The sequence below is a fragment of the Myotis nattereri genome, assembly GCF_964212035.1.
Source record: "Myotis nattereri genome assembly, chromosome: 18".
In the NCBI taxonomy this organism is placed as follows: domain Eukaryota; kingdom Metazoa; phylum Chordata; class Mammalia; order Chiroptera; family Vespertilionidae; genus Myotis; species Myotis nattereri.
This window is the reverse complement of record NC_138093.1, coordinates 29,113,700-29,129,084: the sequence shown is the minus strand read 5'-3', so window position 1 is coordinate 29,129,084 and position 15,385 is coordinate 29,113,700. Positions and strand designations below refer to the sequence as shown.

The 15,385-nt window shown below is 49.4% G+C and overlaps 1 protein-coding gene across 3 annotated transcripts in view; it reads right to left on the bottom strand.

Moving 5' to 3' along the window:
* The window catches only part of PACC1 (proton activated chloride channel 1), a 33,758-nt gene that overhangs the window by 1,487 nt on the left and 16,886 nt on the right, over positions 1–15,385 (bottom strand). For all 3 annotated transcript variants that reach the window (XM_081112677.1, XM_081112675.1, XM_081112676.1), the window contains 5 exons: positions 8,890–9,099; positions 7,796–7,947; positions 4,283–4,425; positions 3,794–3,938; positions 906–1,013 (listed from right to left, as the gene is read on the bottom strand). In XM_081112677.1, the coding sequence (XP_080968803.1) occupies positions 906–1,013; positions 3,794–3,938; positions 4,283–4,425; positions 7,796–7,947; positions 8,890–9,001 (660 nt within the window). In that variant the 5' untranslated portion in view covers positions 9,002–9,099. The remainder of the gene's footprint in view (positions 1–905; positions 1,014–3,793; positions 3,939–4,282; positions 4,426–7,795; positions 7,948–8,889; positions 9,100–15,385) is intronic.

Here is a 15,385-nt window from a genome sequence, read left to right as displayed (position 1 = left end):
TCTCCACGGCCGACATCCTGTTTGGCTTTCTGAGATCCCCGTCCTGGTACAGAGCACTGTTCAGTCTCGCAGGGCGACCTCAGCCCACCTGACCCCGGGGTGGCTGCATCGCCTCCACTGTTGGGGACCGTTGTGAAGCTGAGTGACAGCACCAGGCAGGCCTTGAGCACCGGCCCATTACAAGCACCGCCCACTGAATATAGGTTAAAAACGTCTGCTCACATGATTTACATGCAGAGCTGAAGGCGTTTACTCCTCTACTCGGAGTCCTGATTCCCAAAGCCTCGCACAAGCCTGGCCAATGCACGGATAACGGTGGTGGTGGGTGGCCGTGGAGCACGCCCGTGTCACAGAGACCTTCCCTGTGTCAGTCCTGGCTCTGAAATGCCTTCCCCAAGCAAGGCCACGCCGGACATTGTGTGATGAGCTGAACGCCAATCAGTGTTTCTGGGACTGGCTCTGGTGGATGGCGTCTTACGAATGCTCCTTTGGCAAAGCTGACTCATTAGTGCCCCTTCAGTCTGAGAATCTGGCATTAACTGATACTCTGTTAATTTTTTATTTGTACCTTTCTGTTCTCTTATCACAAATAAGTTCTCATCCTACAGACAACCATTTAAAAAGAATGGCTTCCAAACAGCAGTAATTAAAACAGTAGCTCAATGCTTTCTGCTCGGGTCATTCAATTATTATCACCACTGAGCAGCTCCTCTGTGCCAGGCACTGTGCTAGACACCAAATAAATGATGAACAAAAGACAAAGTCCCCACCTTCCTGGGGCCACAGTCTAGTGATGAAGATCAGACCAATTAAACACAAATGACACAGACCACGAATGCCACCAACACAACTGATCTGGGCGAGGAAAGGAGATGAAGAGCCTCTCCATCTTAAACAATACTCACATCTTGCACTTTCTGGATGAAAGGATCTTTCCATTCAAAGACCACAAAAAACAGCTGGGCGCTTTTTTCGGCAGCTGGCCTTTGGTCAATGTAGTTGACCACACTCGTCTAGGAACAGAGGAGAGAAACTGTCACCTGGCCAGGGCCACGGGAAAGGGAGGCATGGCCAGGAGGTCTCAGACCATGGCTCTCCTCACACCATCTTGGGAGGAGCGAGCCCCACATCTCATACATACCACACCCTGACCCTGGCACCAGAGCCCGGGCCTTCCCGTGGTTTCCAGTGCTTTGGGGAAATGAGGGGGATTTGGGATCGTCACTGATTAAATCATATTCAAAGTGTAAGACTGTGTAAGACTCACAACTAAAAGCCATAAAAATCCTAAACTTCAAAATACTCAATCCTAAGAGCTGCGCATTTTAACCTTTGAGTCAACAGGGACCAGCGCCGCCTGGATCCATGTGGCGAGTGCTCCCCGTGAACCGTGAGTGGCTGTGCTCGGGGAGATCTGGCTGCCCATGACGGACGGGTCTGCGTGGTGGCAGGGAGAGCAGACAGGAGCCCAGCCCCAGCCGGAAGGGCTGCGCTCAGCATCTGAACTGAGCCTCTGCTCTGCCTTCCTCACTGAGCCCTGAGAAGATCACAGGAAGCAATACACATGAAAGAACCTTAAACTTTAAAACCTGATATAAAACATTTGAAACTGTGTTCAAGTTCCTGTGCCCTGCCAAAGGCTTCCAACGGAGCCTGTAATAAAAAGCACATAAAATGTTCTGCAACGTCTAGGCTGGCGGGGTTGGGCCCCTGTGGGTTCAGCTCACGGCTGGGGCTACCAGGAGAGCCTGGTGGATGGGACGGCACCTCGCTGTGAGGTGAACACACGGAAGCTCCTTTCTCAGCTGTTGGGCCCAGACAGGAAAGGCTTAGCGTTCTTGGAGGAAAGGGGAGTAGAAATTCAGGATCTGCGTTATCTTACAAACTAGGAGTATTGTAAGGGCCTACTGTCCTGGGAGCCATTACATCCTAAGGCAGGAAGAAAGCTGTGCCTTGAAGAAACCTGGCTCCCTGCCCTTCCCAAAGCTCTACCTGGTGCAGTCCTAGGAGCCGGGCACAGGAAGGGCCAGACCCGGACAAGCGCGTGGCTTCTGGCCAAGGACAGCCCCGTCGACCAGAGTGGGTCCTACTCCAACCCAGCGCTTCCTAACGCTGTCCCTTGGAGCCCGGTCCAGATGGACCAGCTCCAAGGAGGAGCAGAGGGTGTGAGCACAGGCCCGTCTCCTCGCAGCCTCTGCAGGCTCCAGCCACGGACACAGGGTGTGGGTGTGGACTCAGGCAAGAGGCAGAAAGCCACTGCCATGGTGGAAGCCCGAAAGAGTTTGTTAAAGAGTTTGAGTCAAACTGACATCATGCCTGGGAGCAACATCTCAAATCCTCCCTCTTTGTGTATTTTTTAATCTAATTTTTCTATTTTTCAATGTTTTATAATGGATGTAGCAATAGGGGTGTGGCCATGCTTTTGGTGGTCACTGACAAACACCCCTGTCCCACCCCTCGATCCCCACTGCCATGCCCTTTTCTAAGTTCCCCTTGGCTCTCACGGGGGGAGGAGGGCTGGAGACCCCCATATCTCCTAGCTCCAGGCCAGTGCGGTGAAAGCCTTAGGCACACGGGTCCCATTAGAAAAAATTTCTGAACATGCACCCAACATATTTGTAACTTTAGAAGTGATGTAACATTAGCATTACTGTTCTATTGCTATATGCATTATAAAACACTGAAAAATAGAAAAATTACATTAAAAAATACAAAAAGAGAGAGGATTTGAGATATTGTTTCCCAAACATGATGTCAGTTTGACTCAAACTCTTTTATAAAAAAAAATTTTTTAAAGGCCTGGCTGGGTAGCTCAGTTGGTTACCGATTCACCAAGGTTTCGGGTTCAAACCTGGCCAGGGCACATACAAGAAGCAACCAATGAACGCATAAATAAGGCGAACAACAAATCCATGTTTTTCTCTCTCAAATCAATAAATTAAAAAGTTAGCTCTGGCCTGTGTGGCTGTTGGTTGGACCATTATCCCGGGCACCAAAAGGTTGCAGACTTGATCCTCAGTCCGAGGGCGTACCTAGGTTGTAGGTCGATCCCAGGTTGGGGTGCCCAAAGAGGAACCCATCAACGTCTCTCTCTCTCGCCCTTCTGCTCTCTAAAATCAACAGACATTTTTTAAAAAAGAATAACTTGCATAAAAGCAATGTATTTTATAAAAAAGTTGATTTTTTTTTTTTTTAAGAAAGCTAGTATTTTACCCCTGCATCCCAATGGACCATCATGCCCAGACAGTCAAGAGCCACTGCATCTAGGCTCTCTTCCCTGCAAATACCCAACCCTCTAGGCCAGTGGTTCTCAACCTTCCTAATGCCACGACCCTTTAATACAGTTCCTCATGTTATGGTGACCCCCAACCATAAAATTATTTTCGTTGCTACTTCATAACTGTAATTTTGCTACTGTTAAGAATCGTAAATATCTGATATGCAGGATGCATTTAAGCGACCCCTGTGAAAGGGTCGTTCAACCCCCAAAGGGGTCGTGACCCACAGGTTGAGAACCGCTGCTCTAGGCGGCCGCCAGCCTCTCAGTGCTGGGCTTGCTCGGTGGCGTCAGGTGCTGGTCCCTGCACCCCGCAGGGCTCTCTGCTCCCCGTGTTGTGCTGGGCCTGGCTGTAACAGAGGGAGAGGCTTGGCATGGGTGCTGCCTACAGAACGCGTGAGCTCCTGCATGGTCCGCGCTCAGCCTCAGACCCTGCACAGAGGCCCCCTCCCTGGGGAGCTCCCCGCCCCACTCAGGCTGCACGACCAGCAGCTTGACCCACCCAGCACCACCGACCTCCTGCCGGAACTCCACTGCTTCTCGCCCGTCTTCTTCCTTGGTCTCCACCAGGGACATCTTGACCCAGGTCCGGAAGCCCCCGGAGAACTTCCAGCTGGAAGAGGCGCTCTCACAGGCCTGCATGAAGCCCACCCTGTCTGGGCTGAGGGCAGAGGAGAAAGGGCCAAGCTCATCAGGCCTGACGTGGGATTCAACACGGCCCACGCGCTCCGGCCCTGCTTCATCTGGTCTCCCTGCTGGCATCGCCCGGACGCTTCCCACCGCCTCCTCCACGCTCTGCTTCCGGGTTTCCAAACGGAGAGGGAGCGGTCGCCCACCTCCAGGCAGGCCGGCCCCTGAAGGCCCCAGTGGGAGAATGCCCGCTTCCTCTCGGGCTCCCCAGAGGACTCTGGGCTTCAGCAGTCCCGAGGGCCCGCTGGCCCGCTAGCCTCCGGCCTCCCCCCTGCACCTCCACCCCCACGGGCTGTGCGAGGCTGGAGCGGCCACCTGTGCAGGAACTCCTGGAAGGAGGAGAAGAGGAGGTAATCGATGGCGCTGAAGTCCTCGCTGCTCTGGTTCAGGCGGAACTGGAGGAAGACCAGCTCCCGCTTCTTCACCTCCCGTGGCCCCCGCACGATCAGGGCGGATTTCTGCAGAGACAGAGGCCGGACTCTCAGCCTGGGACACTCCGGGGTGGGCCTGGAAAGCCCAGTGGCCCCAGGGCACCGCCGCCCGCTCCTCCTCAGGGAGCCCGGCTGTGCTGCGTGCACTCCGCTGCGCTCTGCAGCTCTCGGTTGAGAAAGGATAGGAACTTCCGTCTGTTTTATGGACAAATGTTGTCTTCCATTCGCTTACTTTCCAGTTAACTCTGCTTATAATATCATTTGCTTTATGAAGCTCTAAATTTGATGTGAAATCTGCAAATCTTTTTTTTGTAAGGCTTCTGTGTTTTGTTTGCTAAGGAAAATCAAAATTATATCACTATTCTGTATTTCTGTATGGTATCTTTTTTTTAACCTTTTTCACATTTAGATCGTCTGGTATTGTGGTGTGAAACCCACACAATGGAGATGCAGGTTTGATGGCTGCGGGTTCTCCCCGCTGTGACCTCGGACTGAGCAGGGCGCCTGCTCAGGCTGCTCACCCCCCAAACCTGGCTGTTTTGTACACGTGCTCTTCTCATGCATTTTAACATTTAACACTAGCTTCAGTTGCATGAAAACTCAACTGGGACTTTTAACTGATGATATTGGGTTGATAGAGTAATTTGGGGGGAAATATCTTAACATCGACTTTTATACCGGCTCTAAGATACGTGAAGAGCACCTAAGACACTGTCAGGCACCGAGACACACTCGCTCCACACGCACTGCGCTTTCCAATCGTTCTCTTACTTTCTGTCGGCCTGACCTGCGAGTTTCTGAGAAGTGTTACACGTGCTCTGGGGTCATGGGACTACTTTTTTTTATTTCAGAGAAGAAGAAAGAGGGAGAGAGAGAGAGAAACATCAATGATGGGAGAGAATCATTGATTAGCTGCCTCCTGCATGCCCCGCACTGGGGATCGAGCCTGCAACCCAGGCATGTACCCTTGACTGGAATCGAACCCGGGACCTTTCAGTCCACAGGCTGATGCTCTATCCACTGAGCCAAACCAGCTCGGGCAGTCATGGGACTTTTTATTCTAACAGGTTTTGCCTACAATATGCGACTGGGAGGCTGCTTTGCACGCAGTGATAGATGGGTGACCGTTAAATCTTCTCAGGAAGAGTGGTGGAGTTGAACCCTTATCCATATTACACATCCCTCTTTTCGCCCTTTGCACCTGGAATTCTTTTTTAACTGAGGTTAGTGTTGTCGCTGCCTTATCCTAAGATGTCTCTCTCTGCCCACCTCGCCCCTCTCAGCCTTTCCGCATGGTAAGTGGCAGCAGAGGACGCTGACTGTCCTGTTTCCATGATCCACTTCCTCCTGCAGCCCTAGGACCGCTTCCCCATCCCGACTCCAGCAGAGCACAGCCGCCTGCTGGCCCCACTCCCGGCCTCAGACGTGGCCACGTGACCAAGTTCCTGGAATGTGCAGTGACTCAGGCCCTCAGTGTCTTGCCCTCCAGGTCTCACCTCTGGGGCCGGCTGTGCTCTCAGGCTGTGAGCCAGTGCTGACCACAGGACCAGCACAACGCCCAGGGGCTGGCAGAGTGACCGCCCCTGCACACCCGGGCTCCCCAGAGAAAGACACCGACTCCTCTCTGGTCTCAGCCACTGTGTGCGTTTGGGGCGTCTGCTCTCGTACAGTAGCTTAGCCTAGGCTCTGACCGTTACGTAAACTGTTGTCTGGAACTGGAGTGCATGGTGACAACCACCTACAAAGGAGGCATCAGCTTACCATACGGGCACTGGAAACCTGGCAGGCCGCAAGGACACACACACAAGTCCTGCAGGGCGACAAGGCCGTGCCCCCAACTGTGCCAGGCAAAGCAGCTGCTCAACATTAACTAGATTAAACCGAGGGCACGAGAGACTAAAAAATAAATGAGAATCTGAAGACTGACAAAGGAGGACCAGATGAGACCCGGGTCACTTCCACGTGGACGTGAGGGCACGCAAACAGCCAGAAGACCACACATTTCCCAAGACATCTCACCGCAAACCAAGGTGCAGGGGCAGAAGAACGACAAGCCAACCACCTAGTCCAAGACCGGGCAGCCCACAGCTGCTCCTCCACCTCTGCAGCAGAAAGTGGGTGCCCAAAGCTCTGGGCCCCGGGGAGGGCATGCTTCTGATGCCCACTCCAGCGATAGCCACAGGGGACCACCGCCAAGCAGACCTCCCGGTGGACAAGGCCAGGGGCTGGCGAAGACAGGGGCTCTCGCAGGTCCCACTCCAGGGCCTCATCACCGGTCCGGGGTCCTCTTACCTGAGGCCTGGGCGGGGCTACAGGCTGGGGTTGGGGGGGGGGGTTGGTACTCAGGGAGGGCATGTCTCTCAGCAGAAGCCACAGAGGAGGGCCCAGCCCACAGGCTCCCCTGGCTGTCCTCCCGCACCGAGGAGCCCCCGCAGCAGGCCTCTCGCACCTGCTCCAGGCACGGGCTTCCTCCGATCTGTTCACCCCACCAACCTGACTGGACCTGCTGTTTCTATTTCCTGATCCTCAAACTGTCTGGTCAGCCCGTGATGCCCTTTCCTGGCCCCTGTGGATATTTTATTTTATTCTATTTTTTGCAGGAGTGGGAATCATTTCAGCGGGATTTTAGGAGGAAGCCTAGAATAAATAGTAACAAAACTCCTCTAAGACCCACTCACGGCTCCCTGCCACCCAGAAGCTTGCTTCTCTCATCCGGCCTTCCTTCCGTCACAGAGGCACCCCCGGAAATGCCCAATGCCTGTAACTTCCCAGGGGCACAACACCACACCCTGCTCCTCCCTGGGAGTCTGGGTCCGAGTTCTTCTGCCGAAAAACCTTTCCTTCCTCTTGGGTCTGGAGAACCTGGCTCGGCCTGGTTCAATCCTTTCTGAAACATGGACATGGGTCACAAAAGGGAAGATGTGAGAAATACAAACTCCTGCCCTGCCTTCACACCCCTGCAGGCGCCGCCCTCCCAGCCGCCCACGCTGCGTCCCACGGGCTACGAGACAGCAGGGCCGGCTGCGGTCCTGGCTCCCGGACCGGCGCTCCTGCTTAAGTGGCTTATTTATTTCAGAATACGAATCCCCAGGCCCCGCGCCCGGAATGAACCAGTTGGCCTCGCCTGGAATCTGGGAATCGACATTTTCCAAAAGCACCCTGGCCGTTTCCCCCGAGCAGCCAGGTAGGGGGCCCACTCCGCCCCGACACACAGGCCCCTCCTGCAGGACAGAATCCCACAGGGTCACTCTGACCAAGTGCAGGTGAGCCAGCCACAGCCACGACCCACGTGTCCCCGTGTTCACCGGCCGAGGGCCCGCACCAACCACCCGGCAGAAAGAAGACTGGGCCTCGGGTGCAGGGCCGAGAGGGCACGCTGCCCCGCCCGGAGCCTTACCAGGGTCTGGTTGGAGAAAGGGTCGGTGTAGTTGATCCTCTGGGTGGTGCAGTTCACATCTCCGGGCCGGCCCGGGCTCCTCAGAGGTGGGATGACCTCGTAATGGTGCTTACAGCTGAGCAGCTGGGCCTGACCGGGGTACAGGGCAATCCCTGGGGGCGCAAATGGAAAAGTGAACGTCAGGAGGCACAGGCCCTGACCACACCCTAAAATCATGTCACATTCATTTGCTCACACCCATCATCAGCCTAAGTTCAGGACTCCCTGGTGACTGCAGGGGAGGGAGAAGGAAAAGGCTACAGAGGGGGGAAGCCACATCCTCTGCCCTCAGAAAGCCCTCCTCTAATGAAGGACACAGGCCTCCTCAGGGAGCCTCCCCCGCGCCTGCGCCTGCACCAGAACGCTGCTCTCTGCACGCAGAGGGGGCCTCCGCACCTGAGCCAATCCCTGGGACCCACACACCTGCAGAGTCAGTGGGAGGCCCCGATGTGGGGTTCCCAGATCTCAGGTTGTCTCTCATCTCCTGCTCTGCCTGGAGCTCCAGGTGTGCCCTCATCCCCTACCCCCCCAAGGCTTCTCATTCACGGCTCTACTGATGGTAGCTGTTCCAACCTCAGGGGCAGGAACACTGCGAGCAGCACATGCACCAGACCCAGCAGAGCTCAGAGATCAGGAACCAGACACAGAGTAGCCCACAGATAGAGAGCAAAGCCAGGACAGTGTCAGCCACGCCAGAGAAACCCTCAGCCTCCCCACACTCACCTCTGCTCTGCTGATCCTCCTCCCAGAAAAACTCTCTTCCCATCTATTAGAGCCCAGCTCACATCCTGCCTCTGTGCAAATGGTTCCTTGCCCACCCTAGTTCTGCAGTGGCCACTCCAGGCTCTGTCTACCTCTCTCCCTGACACAGGACACACTCTACTGGGGCCCAGCGGCAGCTCTCTGGGTGTGTCCCTACACCCAGGCTGTGCTCAGACTCCTCCACCCTGCCCGTGGTGCTCAGCACAGGGCTAGGAGTGCAGTGGCAGCTCAGGTTGTATTTGCAAACGGATGCCCCAGACCTGCGCCCTGACACCTGCCCCAGCAGGCTCTACCTGGGGCGTCGTAGAGGTCCACTTCCTTATACGACACAGACATGACAGGGTGCTTGAGTTTCTCGCGGAAGTCTGTGATGGTCTGGTAAACCAGGAAGACGGCCACGGCCATGAGCAGCAGGTAGATGAAGATGAGCAGGACCGAGAAGACGTTCTTCAGGCAGGCCTTGCTGAAGCGGATGCTGCTGGAGGCAGACTCGCTGTCGAGGGCTGAAGGACAAGAGCACACAGGTGACCCAGAGGCAGGGACAGGTGTGGCCGGGGAAGCTGGCAACCTCCAGGCCCCTTACCTGCTCTAGCAAGGGGGCAAGGTCACGGCACACCCGACCTCCCCACCCCAGCCTCCACCGACACACCTACCAACATTCACTCAGCTCCTGCTCTGTCAGGAAGGGGACCCTGAGCCAAAGGAGGCTTGGTATTGTCTCCAAGGGCTCTCTTCTCTAGAGACAGACAGTTACATTCCAACAAGGAAGCTGGCCCTCCTACCTCTCTGGCCTGAGCCCCCAGCACTCCCAGCGCCAGCTGTGCTAGATGACCTTCTGTCCCTCTAGCGTGCTCTCCACCCTGAAGCACGGCCTGAGCACTTGGCTCCCCTAGCCGGCTAACCCTTCAGGGTTCGGTTTAGAAAGGCATTTCCTCGAGGAAGCCTTCCCTGACCCCTAACTTTATTCGGGCTCCCCTCCCTCAGTGCTCTCAGGGCACCCATTTGTCCCCTATCATCACTCTGCAGTGCATTATGCCACATAACAAGTCTTAAGTAAATGTAATAAGACTGAAATCATATCAAGCGTCTTATCAGATCACAATAGCATGAAACGAGAAATCAATTATAAGAAAACTAAAAAACACACATAAATAACATGCTACTACACAACAAATGGGTTAACAATGAGATTCAGGAAGACATCAAAAGATAACTTGAGACAAAATGAAAATGAAAACTTAATGGCCAAAAATCTATAGGCCACAGCCAAAACGATTCATAGGAAGGAGGGAAATTCACAGCAATACAGGCTGATCTCAAGTAACAAGAAAAATTCAACTAAACAATCCAATCTTAAACCTAAAGGAACTAGAAAATGAAGAACAACGTCTAAAGTGAGTGGAAGGAAGAAAATAATAAAGATCACAGTGGAAATAAACGAAAGCCTTACTAAACAATAGAAAGGATAAATGAAAACAGAAACTTGGTTCTTTGAAAAAGTAAACAAAATTAATAAACCTTTAGTTAGACTCATCAGAAGGAAAAAAAGAGAGAGGGCCAAATAACTAAAATCAGAAAGAGGAGAGGACTGACAAATCTACACCAGAGAAATACACAGGATGACAAGGAAATACCACCAACAATTACATGCCAACAAACTGGACAACCTAGAAGAAATGGATAAATTTCTAAAAACATACAGTCTTCTCAGGCTACATCAGGGGGAAACAAAAAAGTGAACAGGCCATTAACTACTAACCATATCAAATCAGTAACCAAAAAACTCCCTCCAAGCAAAAGTCCAGGAGCACATGGCTTCACAGGTGATTTTTACCAAACATTCAAAAAATAATTAATACCTATCCTTCTCAAACTATTTCAGAAAACTAGAGGGAAAGGCTCCCAAACTCATTTGAGAAAGCCAGCATTACCCTGATAACAACAACAGACAAAGACACTACCAAAAAAGAAAATTATAGGCCAATACCCCTGATGAACATAGATACAAATAGTCTTTAACAATATATTAGCGAACTGAATTCATCAATAAGTAAAAAAGATCATATACCACAATGAAGTGGGATTTATTCACAAGATACGAGGTTGGTTCAATATCCACAAGTCAATTAATGTGATACACCACATAAACAAAATGAACTATATTCGTCATATGATCATATCAGTAGATTTAGAAAAAGCATTTGACAAAATTCAACATCCATTTATGATAAAAAAAAAATAAACAAATGGGACTAAATCAAAATAAAAATTTTCTGCATAGCAAAACCATCAACAAAACAAAAAGACAACCTACTAAATGGGAGAAAATATTCACTAATGATATATCCAATAGGGGGTTAATATCCAAACTATACAAGGAACTCATAAAACTTATCACCAAAAAGACAATCTAAATTAAAAATGGGCAGAGGACCTAAATAGACATTTCTCCAAAAAGGGCATACAGATGGTCAACAAATACATGAAAAGATACTCAACATCACTAACCAGCAGAGACTTACAAGTTAAAGCCAAATGAGATATCACCTCATACATGTCAGAATAGCTGTCATCAATAAATCAACAAATAATAAGTGTTGGCGAAAATGAGGAGAAAAGGAAACCCTCATGCACTGTTAGTGGGATGCAAGTTGGTGCAGCAGTATAGAAGTTCCTCAAAAAATTAAAAACAGAACTGCCACATGACCCAGCAATTCCACTTCTGGGCATTTACCCAAAGAAATCCAAAAGATATAGCATTCCCATGTTCACTGTAGAATTATTTACATTAGCCTAGATATGGAAGAAACCTAATAAACCAATGATAGACAACTGGATAAAGAAGTGGTACATATATATAATGGAATATTCAGCCATAGAAAAGAATGAAATCTTATAAAAATTATAATAAAAAAATTATTTTTAAAAAAAATGAAATCTTACATTCACACAACACACATGGACCTAGGGTATTATGCTAAGTGAAATAAGTCAGACAGACAAAGACAAATACCATATGATTTTACTTATATGTGGAATCTAAAAAACAAAGTAAATGAAGGAACAAGACTCATAAAGAACAAAATGGGAGGGGTGTGGGGGGACTGGGTGAAAAAGGTGAGGGGATTAAGAAGTACGAATTGAGAGTTATAAAATAGTCATAGGGATGTAAAGTATAGCAGCACAGGGAATATAATCAATAATACTGTAATAACTATGCATGGTGTTAGGTGAGTACTACACTTACCAGGGGGTTCACTTTGTAAGTTATATAAATGTCTAATCAGTATGCTGTACACCTGAAATTAGTATAATATTGAATGTCAACTGTAATTAAAAAATTTTTAAAAATAGCCACAAAGTTTGGGACAATAAACATTTGTAAAGATGTATGTACCTCTATGTTCATTGCAGCATTATTTACAATAGCCAAGGCATGGAAACAGCCTTAATGTCCTCCAACAAATAATATATGACACATATATGCCATGGACTACTACTCAGTCATAAAAAAAAAAAGTGTTGCCATTTGCAACAACATGAGTGGATCTTGGCCCTGGCTGAGTAGCTCAGTTAGCTAGTGTCATCCTGATACACCAACATTGAGGTTCGATCCCCGTCAGAGCACATACAAGAATCAATCAATGAATGCATAAATGAGTTGAACAAAAAAATCAATATTTCTGTCTCTCTCTCTCCCCACACCTCTCCTCTCCCTCCCTCTCTCTCTCTCGCTCTCTCTTTCTCTCAAATCAAAATAAAATAAAATTTTTAAGCATACACACATGGATGGATGAGAGTTTTATGCTAACGGAAACAGGTCAGAAAGAAAAGGACACAAATGGCACGGTTCCACTCATGTGGAATATAAAAACAAAAAGGAGGCACGCAAAGAGAACAGCACCCTCACAGACCCGGACAACAGGACAGTGGCTACCAGAGGGCAGGGCACTGAGTGAGGACAAGGGTAAAGGAGAAATACATGGTGACTTCCGGAGGCGAACTCGCAATACTGTATACAGATGTCATACTATCAGGCTGTACACCTGAAATTTATATGTTATTAACCAATGTTACCCCAATAAATTTAACTTGAAATATAAGCTTTAAATAACAAGATATTAAAGTATTTGTCGTAATTATTTCATGTTACTTTATTTAAAAGCACAAAAGCAGGGTCAGCACAGAACTGCTGACGTGTCCTAGGCTGGTGGCGACAAGGAAATCGTCCATTCTATAATTCTACCAACACGCACTGAGCACCAACTCTACATGCAAGACACTGTGCGAGGCGCTTGGGAGGATACAGAGACCAGGACTGATGGTCTGTGCTACAACTGCTACAGGACTCAGAGCTTGTGAACTGTGAACTGTGAGCTGTGAGGCTTCCTTTACTCAGAAGAAAGAAGGGAGGTCAGCAAAGGCTTTGTGGAGGAGGTCACATGGCACTGTGCCTAAAGCACCAAGAGGACTTTGAGGAAGAAGTAATTTGGGTGTTTTATTCACTAATGTTCTGAACTGAAAGACCAGAAATCTAGCCCCGTGGTTAAAACCATGAGATGTAGCCCTACCTGGCTTGGCTCAGTGGATAGAGTGTCAGCCTGAAGACTGAAGGGTCCCGGGTTCGATTCCGGTCAAGGGCACATGCCCAGATTGTGGGCTTGATGCCAGCAGGGGACGTGCAGGAGGCAGCCGATCAATGATTCTCTCTCATCATTGATGTTTCTCTCTCTCCCCCTCTCCCTTCCTCTCTGAAATCAATAAAAATATTTTTTTAAAAAACAACAACACACACACCATGAGATGTACAGTCAGAGTGATTTGGGTTCCAGCTCTACTACTACCTATTCTGTGATCTCAGGATAAGTTACTTAATGCTCTTAAGCCTCACTTTCTTCATGTGAAAGGAAATAATCATCTCAATGTTATAGGATGCCTAAGAGAAGTATGTAAGAGAATGTTGCAAAATGCATTACAGTACAGAGTGCCTGCTCAATGGATTAGTTACTGAAGAAACAGAAAGTACCCTCGTCTACACCATAAAAAAAAAAAAAAAAAAGCCCTCAATGATGAAGCTAGCACAAATGAAGACCATGGCACTACAACTTCTTAATAATAAAGAATTAGAAAAAATAGCACATGATCTCACTCATTTGTGGATTATAGAGAACCACATAGACTGATGAAAATGGACAGATCCAAAGACTGAGAAACAGCGATCAGGCTATCAATCCCCAGAAGGAAAGTAGGGGAGGGCGGGGGTAAGGGGAAGAGATCAACCGAAGGACTTGTATACATGTATATAAGCCAAACCAATGGACATGGACAACGGGGGGATGGGAGCATGAGTGTGCGGAACGGGGGGGGGGGGGGAGGTTGGGGGTCACTAGGGGGGGATGAGGACACATTTGTAATACCTTAACTAAAAATAAAATAAAAAATAAATAGCCGAAACCGGTTTGGCTCAGTGGATAGCGGACTGAAAGGTCCCAGGTTCGATTCCGGTCAAGGGCATGTACCTGGGTTGCGGGCACATCCCCAGTGGGAGGTGTGCAGGAGGCAGCTGATCGATGTTCCTCTCTCATCGATGTTTCTAACTCTCTATCTCTCTCCCTTCCTCTCTGTAAAAAATCAATAAAATATATTTAATAAATAAATAAATAAATAAATAAATAAATAAATAAATAAATAAATAAAATGGAGGTGGGCAGAATACAGTGTCTTTCACAGAGCAGGCCTGGAATGTTTCTCTATCTGTTAAATGAATGAATAACCCAAATAATAGATCAACTAAGTCTTGCAACGCTAACTAGCTACCTTTAACCTGTCAGAGAACACCAGTGCGCTTCAGGCATGTAAAACTATAAACAAATTGGTGTGCCTTGCTATCTCTGGCAAAATACCTTAGAAAGTTTTTATTGTACACAGGAGTGCAAAGTCCCTGACATGTCTGGGAGGCTCCTCCAGGCCGTAAGGACAGGCTGCTGTAGGCAGGAACGTTCCCTCTACAGTTGCAACGCAAGTGAGGAACCAGGAAGCTCCAAGAAAACCGTTGGGCAGCTGAGAGCTAAGCCACCAAGGTACGCAGCGGCTCCAGTTCTACAAAAGGAATTCAGCAACTCTCTGTTTCAACTTCATAACTGATTTCAGAGAGGAACGGAGAGGGAGAGAGAGACAGAAACATCAACGATGAGAGAGAGTTATCCATTGAGTGCCTCCTCCAGGGCATGTGTCCTGACCAGGAATCAAACTGTGATCTCCTGGTTCATAGGTCGACACTCAAACACTGACCCACACAGGCCGGTCTCAATTTCACTTGTGTCTGATTCTACTTCTGCTGCTTATCAGGACTGTGTCGATTTCTGCTCCTTCATGGCTTTGCTATCTGCCTTCTCTCATGTTTCTCTCATGACCCTGCTCCACTTTACTAAGTCCCTCTCCGAGAGTCTTCCATTCAGATCTCCTCCCCAGTATCCCGTACAGGGTGCTCCGTTAGACATGTCACAAGACACGACCCTCCTTCACGCCCAGTCCATAGCCGGCTTCGCTGAGCTAGGGGCTGACCGGTTACATGTAGCTGGGCTACAGGCCCACAGGACCCAAAGTACGGCGCTCTGAGCACAGGGACCTACCAGCTGTTTTGTCTGAAAGGCCCCCCAGCTCCCAAGATTCATGTGGGAACAAGGGTTCGCTTCCAAACAGGGCACATTCACTGCCATGAGCTGCTCATAACTGTAGTCAACAGGTACCAGGTTGCTACATTCTAATGGGGTTTGAAAGATCACAAAA